Source organism: Colossoma macropomum, unplaced genomic scaffold (assembly GCF_904425465.1).
Source record: "Colossoma macropomum unplaced genomic scaffold, Colossoma_macropomum, whole genome shotgun sequence".
NCBI classification, from domain to species: Eukaryota; Metazoa; Chordata; class Actinopteri; order Characiformes; family Serrasalmidae; genus Colossoma; species Colossoma macropomum.
The window spans coordinates 23,419,915-23,434,198 of NW_023494789.1; the positions used below are offsets into that span (position 1 = coordinate 23,419,915).

The 14,284-nt window shown below is 38.5% G+C and overlaps 1 protein-coding gene across 4 annotated transcripts; it reads right to left on the bottom strand.

Annotated features, from left to right (window-relative positions):
- Window positions 1-765: 765 nt before the first annotated feature.
- On the bottom strand, window positions 766-12,700 carry LOC118808141 (TBC1 domain family member 24-like). 4 transcript variants are annotated; one of them, XM_036570603.1, is made up of 8 exons: window positions 12,671-12,700; window positions 11,745-12,151; window positions 8,459-9,485; window positions 5,582-5,734; window positions 4,833-4,896; window positions 3,786-3,881; window positions 3,003-3,207; window positions 766-1,436 (listed from the first exon to the last, which is right to left on the bottom strand). In XM_036570603.1, the coding sequence occupies exons 2-8, from the start codon at window positions 12,115-12,117 to the stop codon at window positions 1,399-1,401; spliced, it is 1,956 nt and encodes a 651-aa protein (XP_036426496.1). In that variant the 5' UTR covers window positions 12,118-12,151; window positions 12,671-12,700; the 3' UTR covers window positions 766-1,398. The 4 variants fall into 4 exon arrangements, with proteins under 4 accessions (XP_036426496.1, XP_036426494.1, XP_036426495.1 ...); XM_036570601.1 differs by having other exon boundaries at window positions 12,621-12,687; XM_036570602.1 differs by lacking the exon at window positions 12,671-12,700 and adding an exon at window positions 12,621-12,669 and having other exon boundaries at window positions 11,745-12,146.
- Window positions 12,701-14,284: the final 1,584 nt, after the last annotated feature.

Consider the following 14,284-nt stretch of genomic DNA (forward strand, 5'->3'; position numbering starts at 1 on the left):
TTTAAAAGTTTAAAAATACCGGAAAATATTTTTTAAGAATTTTTGGAGCATAATTTTTTTTTATGGCTCATTTAGTGTGATTTGAATTGAAAGGGTCCATTTTTAGCCGCAACAGAAGAGATGTTTTGCTGGTAATAATCAACATGACAGAAAAAAATGTCAAAAATGTTGAAAAAATGAGTGAATTATTTTAATAAACAATGATCTGTAAGGGGTGGACAACTTGATTACACTAAATATTGATTAAACTGATATTAATTGATCTAAAGATAACATTTATGGAGAAAAATATATGGTTTAACTTTTCAGATGGTTATATACACATCAGGTCAATTTGAACATGAAGAATTCTACAAAAGACAGCTAAATAAAACTGTCTATGTATACAGAATTTTTTGTCAATTTATCTGCCTTGAGATATACGCTCTTAAAATGTGCTGAAGTCTGCATATTAATTTTAATATATTTTAATTCTGTTCTACAGCTTTCTCAGTCATTTTAGAAACATCGACAGCTCTGTTTATCACTGGATGCATTTATTATTTACTCATGTTTATTTTCAGCTTTAGACTGTCTGAAACCTGTGACAAATCATTTTATACATTTATAAGCAACCATACTTGTTTTTACATTGTTGAAAACTTTGATTCCACACTTTTGAACAGCAAATCCAAACTTTTCACTGCTAGCGTAGATACTGATAATGAAAAGAAGAACAACAAACGAGTGTTATTTTTTCTTCATTTATTGTTTATGAAATACAAAGTGTATAAAAAAACGTACTCAAAATGACACTGGACACCTTCGGAAAGCACACAAACAAACAACAGCAACATTTATTTTAAGCTAGTTGTGTTATTTGATATCCTTTTTGACTGCTGGTTGTAGTTTGGCTGGTAAAAATGAAAACTAAAGCATTTCATGTGAAATGAGGGGCTGAATGAGTGAAGGAAAATGCTTTTTCAGTCTATTTTTTGTGATAAAGAAACAGAAGCACCTGGAACAGAAATAACTGGAACAAAAAAGGTGAACTATTTTCATTCCTCTGTGCAGTAATAAGTGACGGAAATACTAATCAGACTGTTTATGTAGTTACACATTCACCTTCAGACGTCATAAACCGTGTTCAGAATAAATTATAAGTCACAATAAAGGGCTATAAAGTGACGTCAGCTGTGCGTTCGGCCTTGTTCACCTCTGTGGGTTTTGGCTCTAGGCCTGTGGCGGGGTGTGGGGTGGGGCATGTGGGGGGTGTGGGGTGGGGCATGTGGCGGGGAGTGAGGTAGGGCCAGCGTGTGCTGGATGCCCCAAACTTCCAGACTCTGGATCCTGAATTTGCCCCGACACAACACTGGACTCTCAAACGTATCACAGCGTTCAGACTGACCAACAGAGAGGTCAGCAAACAGAGAGAGAGCATGACTCCCCATCTCCACCTGAGAGAGAGAGAGAGAGAGAGAGAGAGAGAGAGAGAGGGAGAGAGAGGGACAGGAGAGAAAGTAAGACAGAAAGAAAGAGGGCAGAGAAAAAGAGATGAGGGAGACAGAGAGAGAAGGACAGACAGAAAGAGAGGAGGGAGACAGAGAGAGAAAAAAGAGAAAGGAAGAGGGAGAGAAAAAAAGAAAGAGAGCAAAGAGGGGGAAGAGAAAGAGAGAGGAAGAAGGAAAGAGAGGAGAGAGAAAGAGACAAAAGAGGGGGACAGAGTGAGAAAACAGCAAAAGGAAAAGGGAGAGAGAGGAGAGTAACAGAAAGGGAGAAAGAGAAGGAGAGAGAGAATAGAGGAGAGAAGAGGGAGAGAGAGAGAGAAAAGAGAAAAAGGAAGAAGTAGAGAGAGGAGAGGGAAAGAAAAAGAGATTCATTTGTTGGTTTTGCTCCTTTAACACACAGGACAAATGCATCACATACAGGTGATTAACATCACTAAACAACACACGAGCATGTGAGCAACTCCTTTTGACTGACCGTGTATCATAACATCACATACTTCATAATATAAAGGTGAATTATGCAATAAAAATTGGGATATTTATGATAGAATATCATTGAAAAGTGAAATAAGAATTGCCTCTTTTCACATTTCCGCATTTTTTCTGCTGGAAGTCGTTGTTACAGGGTAACACTGCTTCCACTAGAGCACCGACAATAACAATGATGATGAGTAGAGTGTGTACAGCTCAATCCAGCAAAAACAGCCTTATCTCAGTTTCAGTGGTTTGTCAGCTGACGATAAGCACAGGAAAATGATTTTGTGCAGTTAACAAAGGAATAAACTTTGTCATACGGAGTAACAGAACCTCTGTGTCAGCATTTCAGCGCTGCTGACTAACGTTCATGTGCAGTTTGTCCTTTAAAGTTGCTGCTGCAGCTGCTTTCAGTGGAACAGTTTTCATTTTCTCAGCGTGCTCAACATGGAGTAGATTCCTGCTGGAGTGTATGTGTGTTTAGCTTTTTGTCAACTAGTTTATTGTTAGCAAGCTGTTTCAACATCTCTAGCTAACGTGGATAATCTAACATATATGTTAGATAATCTAACGTGGATAATCTAAAATATATTTAAATATATTCATCGATTTATCACTCTGTAGACATTAGCTGACGTTATTCTACTCTAATAGCTGTGAATGAATTTTTCCACAAAGCATTTATATCATTTATTTAGCCTGGACTCCCACATTGTTGTGTGTTTCGTTCTCCAACAGTTCTGGACACATCCTCGAATGTCAGTCTTGGCGACTATGACAAAGATAAAGTGACACACCTTTCTGCGTGAGCTGAAGCGATACGAATGCCTGTATTTCTGAGGTTAGAAACTGTCCGCAAGAAAGTAGCGGAACTAGTTTTACCCAGCGTTTACACCTTTCCATTTCTTGTGAAAAGGGCCAATTGTTGTTATTTTATTCAATAAACTAGACACTAAAAGATATTTTAGATGTTTTGTTCAATCATCACTATTTCACTTAAAACTGTATTTGAGTTAGAAACATCTGAATGAACCAGCTCACCGATAAAAAGCATCTCATCACCTCCAGCCATGAACCTGGCTTTGGGCAGGTGAGGCTCAGGTGAGCAGAATGGTACGGACAGGTACTTTGGATCCTGATTGGTCCCGGCAGGGTGGGCGGAGCTGCAGGAGGAGGAAGATGAGGTTCCTGTCATCCCAGAGATGTGAAGCACGGTTCTCTGATAGCGCTCCATCCCCGGCCTCAGCTGAAATATTATATAAATAAATATGACCTAAAGTTTGCTTCTCTACTCAATAGGCCAAAATATCTAGCTATGAATTTCTGTTTGATTACGATTCTTTAATGATTCAATAAAACCATGAAATCTGCATGAAATCTCAAATTTTATATATAATGTATTCATGTATATTTTTCTGTTTATTGGAATTTGCTGTCAAATACACTCTGAATATCTGTGTAATTAGTGAGATTTGGTTATGGGTTTTCAAATATGAGTCACTGTGGGTGTCAGTTTGTTTATCAGTTCATTCTCAATGCTGTATAGATTTATCAATTATGATGAAATCACTTACAGCTCATTTATCTTGCAAAACATCCTCATTTATGCAGCTTCATACAAACTGACTGAACCTTGTAAGAAAGTAGTTTCATCATAGAATCATTTTATACACACTTCTTTAAAAACAATAGTTTAGAAAGATTGAAATCGCTGACCCCAATCTTTTGAGCGCTAGTGTAGATGTATGGTAAAGTAATTGTACAGGAATGTTCTGCTCTTCTTCATTATGCAGTCAGTTTCAGGCTGGAGGTTTTATTACGTACAGTGAAAACAAAGCACTCCTCAGTGCCGAAGAACTGGAGCTTCTCTCCATCATGGTTCCTCAGAGTCCAGTCTGAAGATAAGAAAGCTCCACAGACCTAAACAGAGAACACAATCACAGATTTCACCTTCAAAGTCTCATCTTAGACTCCAGGCTTGGTTCTCTGCATGGTGAAATGGTTCTTCACACTAATGGAGAATGTGTTGGTTCTATGTAGCACCAAAAAGGGTTCTGCTGTTGTGATGATGTCAAGCTTGTAACAAAAGCAGAACTCTTTTTGGTGCTCTATAGAACCAACTACAACATTTTCTATCAATCTGAAGAACCATTTTACCATCCAGAGAACCATTTAAGCATGCAAATGGTTCTTTGAGTGTTCATGGCTCTATGTAGAACCATTTTCTTTACTAAAGAACCATTGAAGAACCATTTTTAAGGGTGTAGAATATAAACAGTGCTAATGTTTCAAAACATACTTATTACTCTTGTTCCTTCAGTCCATATATGGAATGGAATGTATTGTTTTGTGATGTCACAACCAAAACACTTATATCTGCCTACTCAGCTATCAGCAGTTTTGCACTGCTCACTCACACAGAGCTTATAAAGAGTGTTTCAGTCTAGACTGCTTTTTGAATGAGGCACAGCCAATCAGAACAGAGCTCATTTATATATATCAGCCTTAAAGTAACCAAAAAAGTTTATTATAAGAGATAAAGAAAGGTTGGAAAATGAAATGGATTCTGCTTGTTTTTGGGATATAAAACTACACAAATACTATAAGTGGACCTCAGGGGGAAAAAATAAAATGCAAGAAAAATGTAGGATATAGGCCCTTTAATAACAACGGTTCCTAATGCAGATCTTGGGGAACGGCAAGTTATCTGTTCTATTTCAGCTTCCAACATTCCAGAGTCAAACAATCAAGGGCCGTACCTGGCTTAGGTGAGCTAGAAGCTGGAGCAGAGACAAAATGTTGAATAGCTGGCCTTCCTTGAGTCACAGAACCTCTGATTTGTAATCAGTACAAAGCTAAAGTGATACTTGCCTCTTCATCCACTGTTTTTAGCAGCAGCACTGTCGGCTCATGGCCCTCCACCCGGGAATAAAACCTATAGACAAAACACGCACTGAGTGAGGCAGACTTCTTCAGCATCCTTACAGGGGAACCCCACCAATTTTTCAAAATTCCTGCATTATTAAATAGTTAAGATGTGAACAGAGTCGTTCAGAGTGGTTTGGTCTGAAACGCTCTGTTCTAGAGAAACTTACCGAATCAGAATTGTTCACAGTGGTTGTGATAGGAACCAGACATCCACCTCTAAAAGCTCCCTTACAGAAGGTTTTTACATGAAATGGTTATGAATACACTGCTTGATGTCTGAGACATTCTTTTATTATAGTTTTGAGAAGATTTTGGCCTTAAAATCCATTCATGGTGAAGGGATAAATGCTGAGGCAAAATAGTCCCCAAACAAAACTTATTATTTCAGATTTTCCACTATTTCACCTTGATGAACATTCCATATAAAACTCAAAAGACAGGTGTAGGTTCACTGGTGGTTTTGGATAGTAGATAAAATGGCTGTATTTGTGTTGTAGTCAGGGCGACCCCTGGTTCTATCAGCACCACTGTAAAGAAATCTGAACCATTTCACACCAAACCACTCTGAATCACTCTGTTTACATCTCACACACTGAGTTATGGAGGAGTTTCTCTTTCTATTTTATATCTGCTGACTGTGAGCTGCTCTGGGTAAACGGGATAAGTGTGAATGTTGGAGTATGAGGTCGTACGAGGTCAGACTCCTGCCATGGTCAGTGGTGCTGAAGAGCCGTACGGGGCTGAAGAGAGCAAAGCGTTCTGGGATCCAGGCCCAAACCACCCGCATCTCTGTCTCAGACACAACGCTGGAGCAGAATCCCCCCAGCTCCACACTCTGGTACGAGCTGCAAAAAAACAAATGAAAAAATGCAAGAACAATCAGACTGAACTTCTTCCCCACCAGCTTCTTTACCTGACAGGTTTTCATCCATGTATTTTTATGCATATTTTGACATATTTAATACATGTTTGAAAAATAGTTTTATTCATTCAATATGTCAGATTTTTATTTGATGAATATATTTTTCCACACATGTTTTTAATGCACATTTTGATGTATGAAATACATATTTTTATTAATATTTTATTTATTCAATGTGTCAAATTTTTATTTATGATTTTTTGCACATATATTCTATGCACATTTCGACATACTGAATAAATATTACATCTAATATGTCTTTTTTTATGAATGTATGTTGGCATGGATATTTTTATGTATATGTTTACGTAATGAATAACAATTTTATACATATTTTTATTTATTTATTTATTTTATTTTTTGCACATACACTTTACGCACATTTTGACACATTGAATAAATATTTCATAAATATTTTTATTTTTTCAACATATCAAATTTATATTTATCAATATATTTTTATGCACATTTTGACATATTGAATACACATATTATACATATTTTTATTTATTCAATATGTCTAATTTTTATGAATATATTTTTATGTGCATTTTCACTTTGAATAAAAAAGACTTGATGAAAGTGGCAAATATCGAACTGCAAATGTTGCATAAGAGTTTGCTGATGTGATAAAGTATGCGGGAAACTCATTTGCTGAATAAATACTGTAAATGTTGTAGCCACAAAACATGACAGAAGGCAGTTTACAAATACAGAAATTTCCACATCATGGAAAACCAAATTTTCCACTTTTTTAAAAAAAATTAAGAGTTTGACATGGTATGTTAATATTGTTAAAGTTTAAAAATATCCCATTCACTCCCCAGAACATAGAGTCCATATATGCATCCAAAGTTGCAAAAACAGCCTGATTTGAATAAATTGTTTTTGTGATGTCATAAACAGTATTAGATTTACACTTTGTCACTGTCAGACTGAAACCTCACATCTCGAAAATGTTCACTTTACAGGAGACCTCTTGTAAACCCACCTTAACTTTTAATGGAAGTCAATGCAAAGATATTTTATTCCATTTCTGTTGGCCTGTTTATTATGACATTTTCACATAACGTAAAGGGAAACTGGTATTTTCATATGTTGTCAAAAAAATGAAAAATGTCAAAAATGGAGATATTGGGTTTTGTTATGACAGTGACGACACATCCTCTGATTCACTACAGCAAGTCAAGAGGCTTTTATTGTCATTCCATCTATGTAGAAGTACACAGTGGAGTTAAATTTTTTGACTGAGACGCAATACACAGCCAATCAGAACTCAGAGCTTATTTACATGTATGAGTCTTAAAGATAGTGACAAAAGCAGCCTGTTTAATTGTAAAGGGGTAAAGAGAGGCTGGGAATTGGTCATGTACAAATTAACTGTGACTGTTTTTGGCACATAAAACCACAAGTAAGTGGAAAAATACAAGTCTAATGAAAAATATGGGCCAGTTAAAATGTACCTTTATCTCATCAAAGAAAAAAACAATGGCAATATTAGGCGGTAAGCAGACAAAAGGTGCCTGCTGCAGATTTCGGGTCATTATACTTGGCAGTACGCTCTGTCTCTGTGCTCTTACGATGTGAAAACAGCCATAAAATGAAACAAAACAGTGAGGACATTCAAGACTTTAAACACGTTCCAGATTTCTCAGAAGGGTTTTACGAGTATGACGTAGAGGGTTTTATTCTCTTGTAGAGAGCTGGTGGAAATTCAGCATTATTTAGCATATTTTTTTGTTTTGCAACCCTTTAGTTATTCATTTCAATTTAACTAGACAGCTGAGAGGAAACCTGGCTACTGTCTTCCAATGCTCAGTAATGTGGCTACAACATCTGCTGTAGAAAGAGCTACCAGAGAACTTTACTGTGCCAATGAGTCTGAATAATGTTCAACACTGTTTCATAATGACTGATGATGGTGTTGTTGTGCCCTTCAGTGAGGTACACTCTAAAAACAGATGGTTCTTCAAGGGTTCTGTAGTAAAGACAATGTTTCTATTTGGAACCTTTTTGAAAAGGGTCTATAAAACACCAAAAAGGTTCCTCTACACACTTAGATCTTCAAGAAAATGAACACTCAAAGAGCACTTTGCATGATTGAAGTGAAACGGTTCTTCAGATTGATGAAGAATGTCTTGTATATGCTTCTATATAGCACCAAAAAGGGTTATTCTATTGTTAGCTTGACATCATAACTATAGCAGAACCCTTTCTGGGATCATTTCACCATACAAAAAAACTCTAATCTGACAAAGAGTTCTTTGTGTGTTCATGGTTCTATAAAGAGTCTTTTTTTCTTTACTAAAGAACCTCTTAGAAAACCATCCTGTTTAAGAGTGTATTGTATATAAGCTTAACATTTTAACAGTAGAAGAACCCTTTTAGGTGCTACATACAACCATTTTCAAAAAGGTGCTATACAGAATCACATACAACACATTCTTCGTCAATCTGAAGAACATTTAACCATGAAAATGGTTCTTTGATTGTTCATGGTTGTATATAGAACCATTGTCTTTACTAAAGAACCCTTGAAGAACCATCTTTTTTAAGAGTGTATCTAACCCTAATTTGATCCACCAATTTTGGAAGCACAGTGATAAACTTTACAGTGACTTCAAACCAATTGGATAAGGTTCCTCACCTCTGGTTCTGGATCCCCCTTTGAATCAGTGCCTGCTTGTTGGCATTGTAGAGGTAGTTGAGCTCTCTGCGAGTGGGCAGCTGGATGCTGAAGGCTCTCTGAAGAAGGGCCTCCATGCTGCTGTGCCGGGATACGTTTTGCACAAACCTTTTCATGTCCTGCCTGAAGTCGTCCACATGGGCCACCCGGGAGCTCACAGAGACCTTGTAGAGGCAGAGGAGCGCCAGCGCAACCCGGTACAGGACTTTGTATCCCTCAATCAAGTAGACGTCCAGCACTCTGATGGCGTAGCTGAAGGGCAGATCGGCGAAGATCCACATGATCCAGTCGGAGTAGAACTCAAAGAGGCTCTGGTGGGAGCTGGCGATTAGCTTGCGGATGCCTCTGCAGTATTTGTTGGCCAAGTCCCCAAACGTCATGCAGGAAGCATGGGTGGTGATGAAGGTCTGGTCGATGTAGCGCTTTTCCGGGTCCATGTAGGACACCAGAGAGCAGATGCTATGGAAGCACTGGGCCTCATCTTCGCTGTAGTGAAGCAAGAGGGACACCAGAGCCGGCAAGATTGGGCAAAATGTAATCTCAGGGAAGTTCTGGCTGACGCACAGCAGGATCTTCTTCACCGAGTTCAGGCCTGCTTTGTTCAGACAGTAGCGTGGAATCTCCCCGTCTTCCATGAACTTTGGGAAAGGATGCGTGCTCGTCCTCTGTTCTTCAAACAGCTGTCCAGAAAGATCCCGGTAGGTATCCGTGTCCACCGTGCTGGCCCGATGTTCGATGCAGTTGATGATGTGGCGGTATGCTTTGGCCCGAAGTGTATGCGGCATGGTCCAGAATCCAGAGCGACCCATCTCTTTCAGCTTGGCATGGTCACTGGAGATGATTTTCTGGTAACGGATGGCGGACTCGGGGTCAATCTTCTCCCAGTCCACATACTGGCCATACTTCATCCCAGAGGAAGAGCTGATCTCCCAGCTGTCCGGCTCCGAGATGGTCAGCATTGGAATACTTTTCAAGCTGCCTTTGCTCCCTAAGACAGGAACAACCCTGATAAATGAACTGTACTACTAATAATGTAGTTACAGCTTTGAACATTGCCATAATGTGTCTTGGTGAAATTTGTGCTTATGTAGATGGAGAATACAGAATGCCATTAAAATACAAATAAATACAATATAGTACAAATACACAGCCACATAGTCTCAATAGAATCTGCCACATATACCAAAGGTTCCTACATTTTTTAACTGTTTAACTCTTTCTGCAAAGCCCCCTAGTGGCCATCCCATGGGCAGAATGGAAATCAACTCAGATATTTTTACTATTACAACCAATTAAATGATTGTTTCTCTCTAATTCTGTTATCTTATGAACTAGGAATCTGTTGTCTCTCTTTGTGTGAAATATTGTCGAGCTGCTAGTGAGAAATGAGGGTGAAAGGGGAGGGGTGAAAACCTCCTGCTGTAAAAAAAACAGTTCATGCCTCCTCACAAAGACAGCTGTGCCGAGATAAAACAGAGAACTGCAGCTTTCTTTGTATCAAACACAATAAACACACAGCACTTAAACACAAGTTTTTCATCATTGTGAAAACACAGATGGTGCTACATGGAGGAGCTCTTAAAGAGATCATCTAATTATAACTAATTATAATTTTTCACTTTTTATCCAGCAGTGAATAACACCACTGCCTTGAAAGTGGTAGGTTGTTAGCTTGATGACCTGCTGTGGTAAGAATCCTAAATTTACATTTGCCTTCCTCTGAAACATGATTGAACTGTCTCTGTGGAGAAGAGTGTGTGCCATATACTGTAAATGAAATTACTTCAGGTTGCCATTTTTAGTGTTTGTGCATTGCAAAGCAATACATCAGCAATCAGCGTATATTACAAAGACAGAAGTCCATTAGTAACACTCTATTTATCATGTTGGGAACTGTAGCACCACCTACACAGCACCCTAGCAACCACCTGGGATACTATAGCAACCACCTAGCAACACCCTAGCAACCACCTGGAATACTATAGCAACCATCTAGCAATGCCCTAGCAACACCTCATCAGCTAACTTGGATACCATAACAACCACTAATCAACACTTTTGCAACCACCTAAAATACCACAGTACTGTTCAAAAACACTCTAGCAACCGCACACTATTTGGCAACACCCTAGCAACCACCTGGGAATTGGTTAAGCTGCTCAATCACTCTGCATGTTCTTCAGTTGCTAGGGTGCTGCCAAACGATTACTATGGTATTTTAGGTGTTTGCAAAGATGTTGATAAGTGGTTGCTATGGTATCTTAGGTGGTTGCAAGGTTGTTGCTAGATGGTTGCTATGGTGTTGCCGACCCGTTACTATGGTATTTTAGGTGGTTGCAAAGGTGTTGTTAAGTGGCTGCTAGAATGCGTTGCTAGGTGGTTGCTATAGTGTTGCCGACCGGTTACTATGGCATTTTAGGTGCCTGCAAAGGTGTTGATAAGTGGTTGTTATGGTATCCTAGGTAGTTGCTGGGGTGTTGCTAGGTGGTTGCTATGGTGTTGATAAAGGGTTACTATGGTATTTTCAGTGGTTGCAAAGGTGGTGATAAGTGGTTGCTATGGTATCCTAGGTAGTTGCTAGAGTGTTGCTAGGTGGTTGTTATGGTGTTGCCGAACGGTTACTATGGTATTTTAGGTGGTTACAAAGGTGTTGATAAGTGGCTGCTATGGCATCTCAGGAGGTTGCTAGGGTGTTGCCAAACAGTTATTATGATATTTTAGGGGGCTGCAAATTGGTTGCTATGGTATTTTAGGAGGTTGCTCGAGTGTTGTTAAAGTATCACTATGGCATTTTAGGTGTTTGCAAATCTGCTGATAAGTGGTTGTTGTAATACCCTAGGTTGTTGCTAGGATGTTGTTAGGTTGCTATGATATCCCAGGTGGTTGCTATGGGTCCCCACATGGTTAATAGGATGTCGTTAATGGACTAGTCAACATGACATAAGTTGGGTGCACAAACTTTTGCACCCTATTCATTCATATAGGGAAATAATTTGTTATTTAATGATGATTGTACGAAATTTATACGTTGGACCAAAATTCTGTAGACAAGCACATCTTTCCTGCTCAGACCAAACATTCTGGAGTTAGAACAGTCTCAAGTTAGCGAACAAAATGTTATGTACCCATAAGAAGAATAATATACCGCCGAATAACAATAGCGTTGTTCGTTGCTTTGCATTGCGTAATCACTAAATATCAGTCATACAGGCTTCGAAAGGGAAGCAGAAAAAGCATTGATTCTCACCTGCATGGTCTTTTTTGAGATGCTTATGTTTGGTTGCTGTTGATTTTTTCGGTGGCAGTTTGGTGTGGACGATTTCACCACCATCTTTCTTCCCAGTGTCCATTTGAAACAAGCCCTGCCTATCGGCACTGGACCTGCTGGCCTTGTCCTTACTGCTGTCTTCAGGCTCTAACGTGTAGAAGGATCTGGACCGTGGTCTTCTAAAGTTTCTGTCTGTGTTGATCACTCCTGAACCCTCGGGAGCGTAAAGTGAACAGGAGCGAAGCCTTCCACAGCTGGCCAGCGAAGGGGCTTCTGCATCTGCAGTGCTCACTCTCTCCAACTCCATTGGACCAAAACAGGTGAACTCAGCACTTTGAGAAACCTGAAGCATGGCTGTGGTTCGCCCACTTAGAGTTTAAACTAATCTAGAAAATATCAGAAGACTTTAGAAGAGATTAAGCTTTAGAAGAAAATTTATCAAGAATTTAGAAGAATTCTGAAAAGTTTAGAAGACTTGAAAAAGGTTCAGAAGACTTTAGAAGAGTACTGAAGAGTGTAGAATTCAGAAAAGTTTAGAAGAATTTTGAGTAGCTTAGAAGAGTTTAGCAAACTTTTACAAAGTTCATATGAGTTTAGAAGACATTATAGGAGTTATCAAGAGTTTAGAAGACTTCAGAAGACTTTGGAAGAGTTAGAAAGAGTAGAGAAGAGTGCAGAAGAATTTAGAAGAGTTCAGAAAACAGTAGAAAACTTCAGAAGAGACCTGCAGAATTTAGAAGAGTTCTGAAGTGTTTAAAAGATGTTAAAAAAATTCAGAAGGTTTAGAAAACTTTAGAAGAGTTATAAAGAGTTCAGAAGAATTTAGAAGACTTTAAAATGTTTTAAAAAGCTTACAAGAGCGAGGAAGAGTTCAGAAGAGCTCTGAAAGCGTTAGAAAGTATCACCTGGGCTGGTAGCATCTGGTTTGAACCAGAGTTTAACGCCGCCTATATGAGACTACAGCGGTCAGATGATTTATGCAGATGACCTGCGTAACAGGTTGTAGTGCCTCCTGGAAAATTCCAATCTTTCCTATTAAACACCAAAGATCGTTACCTATGTTTATAGAAGAAACACAAAGAGTGACTTGCCTACTGCACTTGTGCAGGGAAAATCCCCACCTGAGAGATTATACAGTGCATTTTAGCAGACAGTATGTTTGAAAATATGAATATGAAAGATACTTTCATATCTACAGTATTAATTCAATACAATCCTACCAACTGTTTCATTATACACTGAAACAAACATTAACCAAAACATACTTTGGCATATAAAGTTACTTGTAAGTTGTACTTTTCATGATCATGCACAAAATTTAAACCCTGAACACTGCACTCTTAAAAACAATGGTTCTTTAGGGGTTCTATAGTAAAGACAGTGGTTCTATATAGAACCATAAACACTCAAAGAACCATGTGCATGCTTAAATGGTTCTTTGCTTGGTGAAATGATTATTTAGATTGATGGAGAATGTGTAGTATATGGTTCTATATAGAACTTATTCGAAAAGGGTTCTATATAGAACCAAAAGGATCCTTCTATTGTTACAAGCTTGACATCATTACCAATAAGAAACCATTTTTGGAGCTACATAGAACCAACACATTCTCCATCAATCTGAAGAACCATTCAGATTGTATAAACGGTCTTTTTCCGAGAAATCCCACATTTGTTTTCACCCAAACAAGTGTGTTTAGTCATGAAACAAAAAGACCAACAACATTTGGCTTTAAATAGGGGCTGATGTCATCCAGTAATGCAAACATTATTAGGACTATTTACAGGTGCATAAGCTTTGTGTTACATTAAGGATATTCTTTAGTTATTCTTTTATTATACACTCACCATCCACTTTATTAAAAAAACCCAAACTCCGTGCTTCCACTCATTGGCCACTTTATTTAGAAACACCTACCTTGTGCTTCCACTCCCTGGCCACTTTATTATAAATACCTCCTTTGTGCTTCCACTCCGTGGCCACTTTATTAAAAACACCTGCCTTGTACTTCCACTCCCTGGCCACTTTATTATAAATACCTCCTTTGTGCTTCCACTAACTGGACACTTTATTAGAAACACCTACCTTGTGCTTCCACTAACTGGCTACTTTATTAGAACACCTACCTTGTATGTGCACTAACTAGCCACTTTATTAGAAACACCCACCTTGTATTTTCACTACCTGGCCACTTTATTAGAAACACCTACCTTGTATGTGCACTAACTGGCCACTTTATTAGAAACACTTACCATCCCGTCTGATCTCACTGTCTTGTTTTCCGTGAGTAAAGAATTCAAGCTTGTTCCAAACGATCAGTAAGATACTAAAGATATTAAGGACGGAATCTGCAGCTAAACAGGGACTGAGTTAGACTTAATGCAGACACTCAGATCTGAGGTGGTAAAAGTAAAGAAATGTGTTTGCATTTACATAAATATTTATAAAATCCCAACCTGCCGAAAATACTTCTTTGCGTTTCCATCTACGAATGAGGTTTGTCCCTAGCGGCGCCCTG